General features: G+C 41.3%; 1 protein-coding gene across 1 annotated transcript; it reads right to left on the minus strand.

The window, feature by feature from the left end:
- Positions 1–157: 157 nt before the first annotated feature.
- LOC119025032 (rhombotin-1-like) lies at positions 158–14,479 on the minus strand. The gene is made up of 6 exons (XM_037108318.1): positions 14,376–14,479; positions 14,091–14,234; positions 11,994–12,207; positions 5,265–5,390; positions 4,811–4,919; positions 158–801 (listed from the first exon to the last, which is right to left on the minus strand). The coding sequence occupies exons 2-5, from the start codon at positions 14,110–14,112 to the stop codon at positions 4,814–4,816; spliced, it is 468 nt and encodes a 155-aa protein (XP_036964213.1). The 5' UTR covers positions 14,113–14,234; positions 14,376–14,479; the 3' UTR covers positions 158–801; positions 4,811–4,813.
- Positions 14,480–15,133: the final 654 nt, after the last annotated feature.

Consider the following 15,133-nt stretch of genomic DNA (forward strand, 5'->3'; position numbering starts at 1 on the left):
GATTCTGGAAGGAGATGATGTCAGTTTAAGAACTTGCAAGTACATTGAACTTTTTTGTTGTTGTCTGTATCTCAGAAAATGTCTAGAGAGAATCTTAAAATCATGTTTTTCTCTCTGATTTTGGTCACATCGGTACATTAATAATGAGCACACACACTGAAATTAAAATTAATTTTAATTGGTTGAGAAAAAAAAAACAGCTTGAGATCAAACAGAACTACGGAGCTTTCTGAAGCGTCCCTTGCCATCAGAGTCCAGAGGCAGAGAGATGAAGGAGGGACACGTCTCTCCTCACTTGTTGAACCAAGCCAACTGTATATGCAGACATGTTGGGTTTGTTTGGGGCTTCCTGCATGCCAGAGGGTGGAGTTCAGTAACTGCCAGAGTGATTTGACAATCAGGGAGAAGTCTAAAATAGACTGCTTAGTATTTTTCTCCGTGATGGATGACTTGGTGTGGCCTGATTGGCTTCCCTCCATCCATCTAGTATTTCAAGACTTTTCAAATCATTTGTCGAATGCATGAAAAAGGGCAGAACCATCTGAGTCCACGTTAAGCGCTCTGGAAAACACCCTCCTGATAGTTCCACTGTGCTGATCTCTGAGCTGTCTGATCAGAGACGTCAGTTTGCAGGATAGTTTACGACGCAGCTCTATAATTAAGAGTTCAATCACGGGCTCCTGGAAACTTCCCATTTGTGCTGTTTCCACACACGGTCCAGTCTGAAACAGGAAGCTGACGAGTCAACGGTGCTGCTGTGAGTTTCTTGGTTCAATTGGCTTGAAGTCGTCCTGTTCTGAGCTGCAGAGAGAGAAGAAGGTTCAGAACAGCTCCAGGTCACTCTGTGTGGTTTTAGAGGCTCGCTGAAAACACACAATATATGGTGGTATGATTTGCTACCTAAGAACTATCTTAGAAAAAACATTAAATTTCATTTGTATTATATTTCAAAGACAGATACGCTGTACCTTTGTTGGAAACCAAAGTCTGACTGTATGTGACAATAAGCTACATTTTGCAAGAGTATCTGTTATTTGGAAAATATCTATTGATCTTTAGATATATCTGAGTGCCTAATAAATCATGATGGGTTCATTTATATCCCAGAGGAGATTTTGAAATGCTTCTATCTGAGGCGTTTTTATGGCTCGTGTGATTTTATATTGATAAATCAGATTTTGCTGCTTGATTGCTGGATGCCTGGCTTTGGACATGCACTTGTTTGCTTTTTGTTTTGGTTTTTATAGCTCTCAAGTCTCTCTTGAAACATATCGTACTGTCAATGAGACTACCTGGTTAAATCAGGTTACTATCTTGAATCAAAGTCAGCATGGTAGAAAGACATTCTTGACTCGTCCCACATGGTGACGTGGTTACGTGACACCATGACGTAAAGGAGCACTATGTAGTTTTAATCAGAAGACAAAGAGCTTCACTGACTGATTTGTTTATGCTTAAACAAACTAAATAAACAAACTGTCTTTGTTTTCATGACCGTGTAAACAAACTGACCTTAAAGGACAACACAGTTTCATACTGTTTCTCTTTGTTTATATGTGGCGGGCCCGCCACCTTTCTGGCTTCAAACAATGTCCTGGGGACTTTATATTCTTCTGAGAACAATTTGTTTATTAATGTATGGAAAAAATAAATATTTTAGCGTTGGTATTATTACCTCATTTATAATGTAAATAGAGTTTGAATGTAAATTGGCGTTGGCTTTAGACATCTTCCTGATGTTGCATTTCGGCCACCACTTTTGGTCACCACCACTCATGACCTATATTCAACCAAAGCATCAACTTCAGCATATCTGTGTTGCTGACAGTGTTTTCCCCCCCAAAAAACACTTAGGAGTACAATCCTTTAAAACACTTTTGTTCCCCATAGTTCTATTTTCCTCCACACTACCTACTTTTCAGTACCAGAAAGAACTGCTGGGTGTTTTATTGTTACACTTCATACAATAAAGCCATACAGTAAGTTATGAGCAGTGTTATGAAGTGTTACTAACAGACTGTAGTCTGCACCATTTTCCTACTCAGGCTTAATTCTGCCTCTCACTCATTATACAAACTAGGAATTTAACACACAACTTGAACGTTTCTGTCCTGTCTTTTAAACTATAAAGCAGGCATTTTTCTGGATTTTTTTTTCAGTAGTCAACACATCCCATGAAAAGAGCTTTACCCTTCGAGTCCACTTCCCTGTTTTCCCGTCAGCGTTTGAGTTGGTGATTAACGAGACTGAATGCAGCTAATTCCCTGTGGTTGTATAACTCAGCGGGAGGCGAGTGTGTTGAAGAGCAAAATGTCACTTACGTAATTTGGTTTCACAATTCAATTTCACTCCAACTTCACTGATATTCAAAATAAAGTCAGAATCTGATTTGTATTCACATTCTGTAGCTTTTCATCTGCATCCACACCCAGTGGCACGCAGCTCTTGTTAGATAAATTCACGTGTAACCCAGAACCAAGAAAAATACACATAAAAAGCAGTGGGCCAGGGGTCGCATTCTGACAAAAGTTTAAATAAATCTGCCAAAAATCCAACATCAACAGAGTTATTTGGGTCTTGAGAGAAAATTCAAAGAGTTACAACATCTGGAAGCCAAAAAACCTTCAGTGTGGTCATTTTATCAAAATTACAGAGTTGGAGCCACATTTCTAAAGTAGACTTCCATTCTGACGCTCTCCAAACAAAATATACAGCAAATGACATACATCTGTCCGCACATGAATTAAAGATTCCTCATTTCGCACCTCAGTCAACTAAAACTTGATATAGCCTTCAGAGTCGCTCAGGTCCTCACATGTATCAGGGTTTAATGCAGAAAAAGTAAAACGATCTCCCAAAGTCTGAAGTCGTCTCCACATGAACTCTGGAAGACCTAAAAGAGGACAAACCGTCCATCAGATGTCCTCTGTGGTGTCGTGTATTTTACGAACTGCAGTTGTAGAGTTGGTATCATAATGAGAGGTTGGGCTGCTGGTGGATTTCGGGCATGTTTTTGAACCCTGAAACACTCATAATTGTGGATTTTGTGGTATTTTCTGCACTTGCTTTCAAACTTCTCCCATCTGCCCTCACGGCCGATCTCACGCTCGCTCACTCACGCCCATCGAGAGGCTCAGTGGGGGAAAAGCTCTGCTGCTCCCACAGGAGTTATTTGTCGGCTGTTTAAAGCTTTAAAGATGTGTTTAAACCTGCGGGCGGTTACAAGAGGTAACCATTTAAAAAATGTGATTTCCTTAAAACAAAGTGCGAGGTGCAAACTTCACACTCTCAATCACCAGACCTGACAACAGCCTCCAGTGTACTTTGTGGGACAGTAAAGTGACAAAGACAAACAAGTATTGTTAAATCCTTTTTCCCCTGTTCACAGAACTATTTGGGTTTGGCTTTTAATAATGTGAAACTACAGCAGCAGTGAAGCGGCATAACACTGACCTGTTTTCACCTCCTCACAGCTCATAAACCGTCATGTAATTAAAGACAAATGGCCGTCAAAACACAGACAGCGGCTCCGCTTCGCCGCAGCGGTGATTAGTTTACAATGATGTCACATTGGACAGATTATAAAACAGCAAAATAAAGTTTCTTAATGACAGAAAAGATCATAGATGACAAAAAAAGAACCCAGACATAAGGTAGGTCAATAAGGTAGTTGTGCATGTCAGGTTCGTCCACTTTGGTAAAGACTGGGACGGAGGGGACACTCATCTGCTAATGGTCTGTTTTTTCTTTAGCAGATCAACATCACATGATTGTTTGCTTGTCTGGACACCAGATTCGGGCTCCTAATAGCTGAAAATCCAGTCAGTATTTTTTTTTAATGCAATTAAACAGCATTTGCATTTACCACCTGTCAAATTAGAGGGGCTGTTTTTATCCAAAAGGGGACAGGGCATGACCCGAGGGCAAAGTACCCAGATGGGCTGCTCTCATCTGTAAGAATTTAATATAGATCGTGATAAAATAAATAAATAAATAAAACAAAAAACTCTACAGCTAAGTAGATTTCAGTGAATTTCCTTTATCGGGATAAGTAAAAATGCTTGATAACGCACAGTCTTATATTTAGTTTCTGATTTATTTAGAATAAGAACCAAGTCCTTTGATGAAGCAACAGACATGGGCTGTACAACTAAATGTAAGATGAAGTGATTCCAGTCTGTTATTTTAAGAGTCGTAAGCATATATCGATTATTAGGCTAATATTGTAAATCATACTTATTTTGGCCAGGATAATTATGTCATGACATTTTCATATCATCCCATAACTAGTATATTACAGTAGAGCTCCATTATAGGCTTAAACCTGAGGGGCAGCGTTTTAGGACTCAGCAGCCATGACTAATACCAGTTTGTCTCACAGACTTAAAAGGCGACTTTAACTGAAAGGACTGTACAGCACTATTTGGCTGGTTTCAATTTTAGCGCAGTGATGAATGAGACACATCCAGCTCGCAGCCTGATTTATATGCCCTTGAGGTTTTTTTAAATATCACAAACCAGACATGATGCACAACAAGGATAACGCTATCGGACATTTTTGTACACTGCGCTCATAAATGAACATATGCATTCGACGTTTTCAAAGATAAAATGCCTCATCAACGTATCTCTGGATCCTCTTGCTCATGTCAGCAGCCCTATGGTTTGAAGTCTCCTCTCTACATATGGTCATATCTGGGATGAGCTCGTGAGCTCACTTGTATACCTTCCAGATATCTCAGCGCACGGTTTAGTTCAAACTGTCAGAGCAGCTGTCTGGGCCTGTTATTCATCCTCATCACTATATTACCTCTTACTGAGGCTGCCTCTCCGCGCTGCCATTAAGATGGCCTCCTTCATAGTCCAGCTGGCACAGGATCATGTTGTTCTTGAGGAAAAACTTGTCTCCCACGCAGAATCTGCAGAGAGAAATAAAAATATGGAACTGGGTCCTTGGTTCGTGCACGAGCTGAGCAAATCACGAGGTCCCGGGGGAACATTTCAGTCATTTAAAACTTTTTTTTTTTTCACAGCATTTATGAACACCATCTCTGCATAATCAGAAAATTAATCTTCCATGATTGCCGGCTGATTAACTATCCAAGTGATATACAAAGTTTTACCCCCTCGAGGTTTCAAACCGTGCAGCGAGTTTCATCACGCTCTGATTACAATGCTCATGACGACCAGTGAGCTCACTAGTACCCCTCCCAGATAAGTCGACTGAATTTGATCTCCCTGGCTAATTGCTCCCCTAATCTTACCTCTGGCGGCAGAGCTGACAGGCGAAGCAGTCTAAATGGTAGACGTTGTCTCTGGCTCTCATCACCATCTCAAAGGCAGGGATCAGCTTACTGCAGGCTGCACAGTTCCCCGTCACCCCGAAGAGCCTGCAGAGGGGAAGAGGGCGACAAGCAGACCTGAAGTCTGGACGCGCTGATATACATTTCAGCCAAGAGCTGAAGAGGGGAAAAACACTGGAATAAAGGGAGGACGAGTCTAAAAAGTAGTTCAACAGGACCCTCTGTGTGTGAGTCAGAGGCAAGAGGCAAACTTCCTTTCCAGGAATTATTGCCGTCTTATTGCTGCTGCCACCATAGTGCTTACATCCTACTGTATGGATTATGAGTGGCCAAGTGGGAACAATCACTCACATCAGCCTCCTCATTGTAATTCTGAGCAGAGGATCTAAAGATGGTGGGAGATAACTGTAAAAGGATCAATACTCTGGAGGCAAAATAACCACAGAGCCACCATCAAACTTAAATGTAAATACAATCCAAGATTAACAACTGATACAAGCAAGCCTCTGTTAGCTAATTAACAAGATTAAGTCTACCGCCATGCTAATGTGGCTCACAACAACAGTGCTTACATGATATCATTTAGCAGGTTTAATGTTTACCATGTTCGACTTTGGAGGTTACTGCGTTTGCATGCTTAAAGTTGCATCAGTAACACCTTAAAATAACCATCACTACGACAAGGTACATTTTAAAGCTAATTAAACTTAAACCAGCTAATCGTTATTTGACAGCCAACAAACAATGACATGTCTTCTTAACCATTAATCAAGCACTCTAATGTATTTTATTGATCTTAATGTGTGGTGAAAATCTTATTTGTTTTGCAGCTATTTGGTCACAAACCACTTAAAACTTAAAGTTTCAGGACAACCCAAGTCATTAGAATTTATCCTCTGGGCACTATGAACGTCTTTTCTTGGCAATCCATCCATATTTCAGCATGGACCAGACTAGTAGGCAAAACTGCCAGACCAACCAACACTGCTATCAATACAGCCATTCTGCTAACATGCAAAAGAGTTGAGTGTATTAAAGTGACTACGAGGAACTTTCAGTTTTTTTTTATTTTAGCAGTCCCTTTTGACAAACGCGTTACAACACCAGCACCTGCTGGTGTAAAGACCTTTCCTTGTTTGTAATGATTAACTCTAATTCTATGAATCTACATACTTTCCAATTCCTGGTCAACTGTTTCACCTGTTTCCTGTTTCTTGGATTCCCCCTCTTGATCCACTAAAATGATCTCATCTTTCCGGATATGAATCAGCAACTGAGCGGCAAAAAAAGCAACAAATCCTCTTTTGATTTTGAGTTACGTATTTCCTTTTGTGTGCCGCCTCAAATGGGGCAGTGTTTTCTTCTTACAAATTCTCACTTTTCATCCCCACACTTTAACATTTTTAGGCCTGTTACTTAAGCTTGAATGCATTTGAGTGGATTATGTTTATGTGTGCATCATTGCACGTCGCCTTCCCAACATCACAAGACTGATTTCAACCCATCAGTGCAAATCAGACACGGAAGACACAGGAGGACGAAACTGCATAAAGGACGAGAGAAGACAGAAAACAGACAGAGAGGGAAACTGGACTGGGGAGAAAAGGTGCATGAGTGTCGCATATCTGCAGAGACCCTGCAGCCCTCTGCCTCAATGCTTTACTTTAATTCATAGCCTGGGAGTGAGACTCAACAATCGTCTATCTTTGTGGTGCTTTTAGTAACAACTCAGACAGTCCTGCTGAGTCATCCTTTGAGTTTAATAATCTTTGAATTATATTAACATGACGTGAGATTCAGTTACAGTAGCTTTGCATTGCATTGCTTTGAACTGACTGGTAGAAATGTCCTTTGAGCACATTTCAGAGGGCTTTACTTGTACTTTTTCTCGAGTTAAGGTCAGTTGAATCAGTAGACCCTTTTTACACAGCGAAGCCGCAGTACTGTTGCAGCGTTGGTTCGCCAATTCTCCAACGATGGTGATTCACACAGAGCGAGTAATTCACACAGAAGGCCGGCGCTGCAGCTCCTGAAGAGGCATGACGGTACACGTCATGATGATGACGTTGATGTGTTTTCAAGATGTTTCCCCGGTGTCCCTTCTACCAATCCAAACCCGCGGCCAGTTTATAATCATATGGATGCTGTTATAATGTGTAGTCACTGAAATCCTGACCCACCAAACATCCTGGAAAGGGACGAAGTTATCAGACGGTACGACTGACACGCCCTCGATACGTGAAGCCAGCTTATCCATTCACACAGGTTCGGTTCACCAATAATACGGCCCTGATCCTACCTCCAGAGGCGGATCAGCAAAATTTCACCCCTCACCGCATCTGAAACTTTCACACAGAGGAGGAGGCGGAGAATTGGCGCAGGATCCCAGCATGCAAACGGCAGTGTAAATGGGGTTACTAATTCTACTCTGTAATTTTGCCATCTTTAGTATTCTTATAGAAATCTAGAACCTAATCCTTGCATACTGTTTCAGAAGAGAGTCTGTTGTCTAGTAACTCATCATTATGTACTAGATTCAGTCAATCAGGAATTTTGAACTGATTGATTCATTTGCAGTGGGCTCCTGATGTGTTCCGGCATTTCCTAAGAACTATTTAAAATGCTGTGTGCCATATTGTAGTGCTCACAGTGTATTTGTGTCTTGTTCAACGTGAACTTGTTTTAGCTCGGTTTCTATTTATGTACAGTGCGACTGAAGGCTTCCCAAAGCGGCAAGCCATCTTAAAATAATGTTGTAACAGTGTTCTTCTCATTCCTAGTGAAGGCAGGATGACAACTTTTTAGATTGTATCTACTTTAAGCAAAATTCTGTTGCCGCTGCAGGAACTTTTTCTCATGGGTGTCGAATAAAGCTTCCGTGAACTGACCAAACTTGGATCGCTACAGCATTACATCAGCTGCTGACAGAGAGCATCAAAATGGAGATTCACAGATATGAAAATGTCACTTTAAGAGCCAGACTTTTTTGAGGTTTTTTTGCCTTGCAGGGCTTCAGAACTTGAGAAGTTGAGAGTCGATTTATTACGCTCCTCCGAAACTAACAATTTATCTGACAGCATTTGAACTCTGTCCTCAATTTTACCTGAGAACAAACCCTGTGTTGTTTTTAAATACTGTGTGACTCAGTGCTGACCAGCTGCAGATTGCTTCACCTCTCATTCACCTCTAAAGGAACGAACAAACGGCTCCCTCAGAGCCTGACACACATGAAGATAAGTGGCCGCCGCTGATTTCCATATTCCATTAGAGGCCAAATAGAAAAGGAGGTTTGAGGGGGAACCGTTATGAGAAACGACATCCACAGGAGGAGGGAGGAAGGCGCCCGAGCATGTGGACGACAATGAAAAAACGTCATCAAACGAGTGACCAACTCTGGAACAAAAGAGAGTCCTAATTAACTGAATGTTCTGATCTAACGAGCCTGAGTCCTGAGCAGGCACCTGGTGGGTTTTTTCATTCTCCTTAACGAGGCTACGAAGCTCAATGCTAATTCTCTACTAATGGTCCAATTAAAAGAAATCACATGGTTTTAATCCCGCTCTTCAAAGGCTTTCGGTCTGCACCCTCGCAATGATGAGGAAAACAGGAGGCAATCTAGCCAATTTAACTGTCAAAAGGGGTTTTGGTCTCTTAAGTGCAGCGCAGCTAATGAGAGACTTAGCTCCAACCAAATCCAGCTGGATTGTACATGAGACTAACACATGAGTTCAGCAATGTGGCTGAGATATCAGGAGTTCTCCTGCTGACCTGACACCAGACGTCATTATTTCAGGCAAGAAAATGAGGGTGTATAACTCTCAGATGGGCCGTTTGAGGCAGGTTGAGGTTTGTATATAAGTGGTGTCATCAAGATTCATGGGCAAAAGATTGTGAAGGTTGAAACTAAAGTGGAGTTAAAACACGCTTTAAATAAATTAAAAGTAATTGGAGGGGGGTTATGCAACACCCGACCTCTCGGGTCTGTGAATCATTATACGAAGAAGGAGCCGTTCATACAATCTGAAAACATTTCTTTTTTTATCTGAAGAGTTTCTAAGGAGTCTGAAGTGGCCGGAGTCAACAGAAACTTAGCTTAGCTTAGCATAAATGGATAGGAATGGAAGAACGCCTTGCGTGGCTATCTCCAAAGCTTAAGAGCTCAGACTGCCGGCCCCTCTAATGCTCACTAATTAACACATTATATATCTAGTTTGTTTTAATTAGTTCAAAAACTGACAGTTCAGTGTTTTATAGGTTGGTTAAGAGCTTGACTGTTCGCAAGGCAACCAGAGACTCTTACAATGAACTATTAGCTACAATGAACGTGTAAGGTATGCAGACTGTTGGTGGAGGTGATGTGCAGGGGAATAATGTGTTGGGTTGTTTGAGTCACCGGTAAAAAAAAAAAAAGCAGATGTTGAGCTGGGATTGTACAGCCCACTCACCAGGACATGATGTTAGCAGTTAACATTTACAAAGATATGTCAAAGGTTGACATTGGTGATAATAATAATAATAATACATTCAACTTATGTAGCCCTTTTCGAGCTACTCAAACACACTTAGCCAACATTCATCCTGGTTAAGTCAACATCTACACACTACTGTAATCCACATAATGTTACTAAGCAACCACCAGCCTCTGGTTTAATGCCAACAGGGTGATCAAAACCATACAGTTGAAGCTGGAGTCTTTTTCTCTATACAGGTAGTTTCCTTTTGCAAAATACAGACACTTTATGACACATTTCTGTATAAAATGGCTGTGCACATATCTACTAAAAATATAAACAGAAGCCTATTTTTATGTTTGTAGAGCAGATCTCAGTGGCACATACAGCACATGTTGCTCTCACGCCTGCTGCAGCCACTTCCATTGATTACAGTCCATTTGTAACTGTGCAAATGTAGCCAATCTGTTGGAGAACCACATTTAAAACAGTCACTAACCTATAGACAGAGCCAAGACAGCTGTTTCCTCTTGTTTTCTTAGCTATTTTCAGTCCTTATGCAAAGCTAAGCTTAACCTGCTGCTGGCTCCAGAGTCAAGTACCACCTAACATTTTATTTAGTGCCAGCTATTTAAACAATTGAGAGCCAAACGATGTGCTGGTGCACTTAAATGGAAAAGTTAGATACACCAGTGCAACCAGTGTGAACAATGAGTCTGGAGTCCTGAGTATTGTTGCACATATGTCATTATTATCAAATCCTCACGCTTGCTGCTTTCATTGCTCAATGCCAACTCCACCATCGAGTCTCTCAGTTCATTCCCTTTTCACACTTTATTGTCTGAAAATGAAGCCAAATTAGCATGAAAGTTCAACAAAAAGGTTGAGTGACCAGAGAAGGCTGAAAACCACATGATACACTACTCGAGTTTCACTTCACTTTAACAAAGACTGAAAGAAACTAAAATGTCAACAATCTGCCTTTTCTGCTGCTGTTAGATGAAAACTTTGCAAGGTTATTGCTTTTCAAATACAGCTGAAGGCAGAGAAGTATGTATCCACTAAACTTGACTTTAATGAATTCTTCAGAGTCAAACCAGACTGAAGAGGTTGGTAAAACGTGCTTTGACTTGATCTATTAATTGAGCTGTTTTTTGAGATCTCTAAAAAACACGACACACCTAGGGTGAGAAGTTTGGGGCAAAATAAAAGCTGTGAGCAGTCTTTATGATTTCCTGATATCTGGCTGCCTGCCTGCCTGTTATGTTTCTGATTGAAACCTTTCTCAAATTAGCCTAAAGGATCCTCAAAACCTCTGAATGAGTCGACTCAAGACTGGTTTGTAGATGCATAATACCGTAGTATTTAGTAAAATACTAACTGCAAACCAAGACTGCCCATTCATTCCAATATCACTCCTTATTAGTTACAAATCTGCACAAGTTCTTTGTTCAGTTTCTGCTCGATCCTCAATGAGAGGTCACTGTATCCATTTTAACATTATAGAGTATCACTCAAATGATAAGATCACCCAATAATTAGTTTCTCTGTCCAAAAAACCTTTCCGGAGCGTCACAGCAAAACAGTACAAAACTGAACCAGATAGAAAATAATAAAATGGCTCCATACATCTTTGCATGACGTTTTGGGAAGCCCTGATATCCCAACTTAATCCGAAAACCAATTTTTACATCCTTTACACGCGGTCAAACTTGTGAACCAACTTCTTAGGAGTGCAGCATAACACTCTTAGCTTATCAGCTACAGTGAAGATTTCAGCTTAAAATGCTTAAAAAAACACAGAAAAAACATAAACTGATTCCATACATCTCGTTCCAAGTAAATCAGGTCCTCAGAAGCCCTGAGATCTCAAATTGATCCAGAAAGACGATATTTACACCCTTCTTTGGGCTGAAATTTTCACTGTAGCTGCTAAGCTAAAAGCTTTAGCGTGCACCCCGACTGAACTGGGTGCAGGAGTTCCACTGCACAACGAGAGTGAAAACAATGTGATGTGCCCTGATGTGCTGTGAAGCTCCAGAAATGTTTGGTGGACTATTAACATCCCATCGCATGAGGGTGAGCAAATTATGATAAACATTTTCATTTTTGAGTGAACCGTTCCTTGAAAATTAGCACTATTTTGCAAACGCAACAGCAGTGGTCACAGGCGATTTGTTTCCCTCCCGTTTCCCTTCCCTCAGTCAGTTTAGTCCAGATACACCTGTAAGGGAGTTACCTCAGGTAGTCCCTGCGGCAGAGGATGAGGTTGGCCCGGGTGTAGAGGGTGGAGCCCAGCCGTCCCAGGCGGCAGTCGCAGCAGGCGCACTTCAGGCAGTCCTCGTGCCAGTACCTGTCCAACGCCTGCAGCATGAAGCGGTCGCGGATCTTCCTGTTGCAGCCGGCGCAGCCCCGCGGCTTCTCCCTTGACTGGAGGGAGACGAGAGACACACCTGGCAGGAAACAACAGAGGACGCAGAGGCAGTTAAAAATATCTCTCGGGAACAAGTAGAACATGTGTCATGACTAACAGCTGAATTTATAAGAATATCGGAATAATTAAAGGTGCCATTAAAGAGACAAAGACTTTCCAAACTAAACTAGGTTTTACCATGACATCTAAGGAGATACAATGCCATGAACAAACGCTTGCTGTTTATTAACTGTCATGTGAATTATGATGATTTCAAATAAGAAATAACTAGTTAGGTCAGTTTAATTTAGGGCTGGGCTTTATCTCAATGTGACATCGTTATCATTACATGAGACTTTATGTCATCCTTAATTGTGGAAATCATTATATCATGATGTGACATAAGTGTTGTCTGTTAGTGGTTTAAACAGCTGCATGATGTCATTGTCCTAATACTTGCCTTTACCCACTTAGTCATTACTCTAGAGTCCAAGCGTCTAAGCCCACAAGTCAGAATACTTTGCATTTGTTTCTGTTCATACACCCTTCTGTTCCCGCCATGAATCTCGAACTTAGTAAACATTGATCCACTGTGAAATTCTTGTATTTTTCAGCCCACTTCAAGCATTTGGCCTCATTTCTCTGGTTTTGAAACTGCCAGGTTGGATTGGAAATTGAGCTAATTCTGTATTCTTGATTGGTTGATCTTCTGATGGTGGCCTAACTTTGGATCTGCCTGATCGTGCTTTGGACACAACTTATCTAGTTTTGTTTCAGAGAAATCTGCTGTGAAAGCTCCTGTTTACTTTAGAATATCAATTTGACTTCTGAGAGTTTCAGTGACTTTATCAATTTCTCAAACTTTCTAAATAATTACAGGATTATAAAACAATATCAGAGATTTTTAATGCGCTCCACATTACTGATGATTATTTAGCAAAAATCTCATTGTTTGAAGAAGTATGTTAATATTTCATGAAAGTACCAATTACAGCACGATCAGAGAGTGATACTTGTCTGTGATCAGCCGATATTGGTCAATTCCTCCCCAAAATAATGAAATCAAGTAATGTTCTCAAAATCGTGACCTGATGTTGTCGCCCAGTTGTAGTATTTATGAGATGCTGTTGAATCGAGATACATCAAGGATGGCGATATAATCTAAAAATATCATAATATCATTTAAAGATCACATTACTACAGTAACTAACATGCAAAGTTATCAACAAACAGAGTTCCCTAAAGGAGGATTATGATGGGGGCAAATGCCTGAGGACACACTGAAGTCATTATTAGGTACACAAAGCCTGAACTCAAAAGGTGCACTGTGTGATCTGGGAAAAGAAACTCAAAGTCAGACATGAAATAAAAGAGAAGATGACTGGTTGCTGTTTTTCACACAATGTACACACACAAAATCATGTCAAAAATGGGAGATACTCGTGATTCCAAAGGCAGGACCTGTACACCTGTAGACCAAGCGGTGAGAAACATGTTGGCTTTTCAATGATTTAGCCACAACAATACAAGCTTCATAATATTCCCCTCCTTGTTTTTTTTGCTATTTTCTTATTTGGGGTGCCTGACTTATGGAAAAAAAATAAAAAATCTGCCTCCAGGTTGGATTGAGTGTTTGAAGCTTTAAAGGCTTCTCAGAATATAAACAAAAACTGATGATTTCCTTTTTTATGATTTAAATGTATTCCCCAAAACTACATATTGCTCCTTTACGTTATCTCGGGAGGATTACAAACGAGTCATTCGATCATTAATCTTGATATAAAAAGTATCTCACAGACCAAGTTTGATATGTAAATTGGGGCAATATGCTGCATACGATCCTTCCCTCTCTCTGTTGTCATGTTTTATAGATCACACACACATTCACACAAATGTGCGTGAGTCTCCTGCAGCTGTACTCACTCTCCTCCTTGTCCAGCACCATCCTCCTGGAAAACAAACAGTCCCAACAACAACAGGAGAGGCGCCGCCGCTTCTTCTTCTTCCTCTTCTCCTCCTGCGCGCACGTCAGCACCCCGCAGAGCGACAACAAACGCTGCGACCACACTGGAATAAATGAAAGTAATAACCTCTTCACAAACTTCACAAACACGGAGAAGCAGCCATGGAGTCGCTTTGCGTGAGAGGAAGGGTGGGGGGGGCGTTGAATCGCCCGTGGAGGATGAAAACCGCGTCCTCGGGTATCACCTTGGAGAAGGAATCGTCCTCAGATGAAGGGCTGATGTCAGAGCGGGAGCATGTGTGTCTGCTGCTCCTCAGTCGAGCTCCTCTGCACACACTGAGCCTCCTCGCAGACCTCCCTCCCTCTCTCCCTCTCTCCCTCCTCCTCCTCCTCCTCCTCCTTCCTCCTCTCTCAGCGCAAAAAAAATCTCCCACAGTCAAATGGTTTTTTCAGCGCTGCGTGCTAATTATATAAAGTCATTATGCTCAGATCTGATAGTAACCGCCCCCTCCCTCTCTGAATCAATTATTCAATAGACAGTCACACACCAGGACAGCCCGGGCCTGAGGTGTTTTAGAATGAGCTTATTCAACTCCAAGGACACCAATTATCTCCAGGGCGCCCTGTAGTCAAAGCACCGGCGCTCCGTGAGCGTGCGCGTCGGCACGTGCGTGTGACACATATATTCAATGTGTTCATCTCTTATTTGTGCACCTTTACTTCTTTTCTTTTCCAGCTAACAAAAGGAAATGGTTTAGATGAGAGGAGGAAGAGCCATGCATGCACTAAACTCTAATTTCAGGTCATGGAAGGAGTATTATGGGGTAGCTGTAGGACCGTTAATAGGTTGTAGTCCTAAAACCCGGAAATCAGTTCGCATTTTGGCGCATTCTCTTCTCAAAGCCTAAGAGTTGTTTACCTTAAGCGCCTTAATTAAGGTATGTGGTTTCCACAGGCTTAAGATATTTACACGTTTTGTTCTACAACATAAAAGTCATCATTT

This window comes from Acanthopagrus latus, chromosome 8, assembly GCF_904848185.1.
Source record: "Acanthopagrus latus isolate v.2019 chromosome 8, fAcaLat1.1, whole genome shotgun sequence".
Taxonomy (NCBI): Eukaryota; Metazoa; Chordata; class Actinopteri; order Spariformes; family Sparidae; genus Acanthopagrus; species Acanthopagrus latus.

What these genes read in the sequence shown, in the direction of transcription:
- LOC119025032 (XM_037108318.1), bottom strand. Translation starts at nt 14,112, where the DNA reads ATGGTGCTGGACAAGGAGGAGA. An exon ending in GGTGCTGGACAAGGAGGAGA is followed by an intron (nt 12,208 to 14,090) that starts GTGAGTACAGCT and finishes GTTTCCTGCCAG; the next exon opens with GTGTGTCTCTCGTCTCCCTC. An exon ending in TGTCAGCTCTGCCGCCAGAG is followed by an intron (nt 4,920 to 5,264) that starts GTAAGATTAGGG and finishes TTCTCTCTGCAG; the next exon opens with ATTCTGCGTGGGAGACAAGT.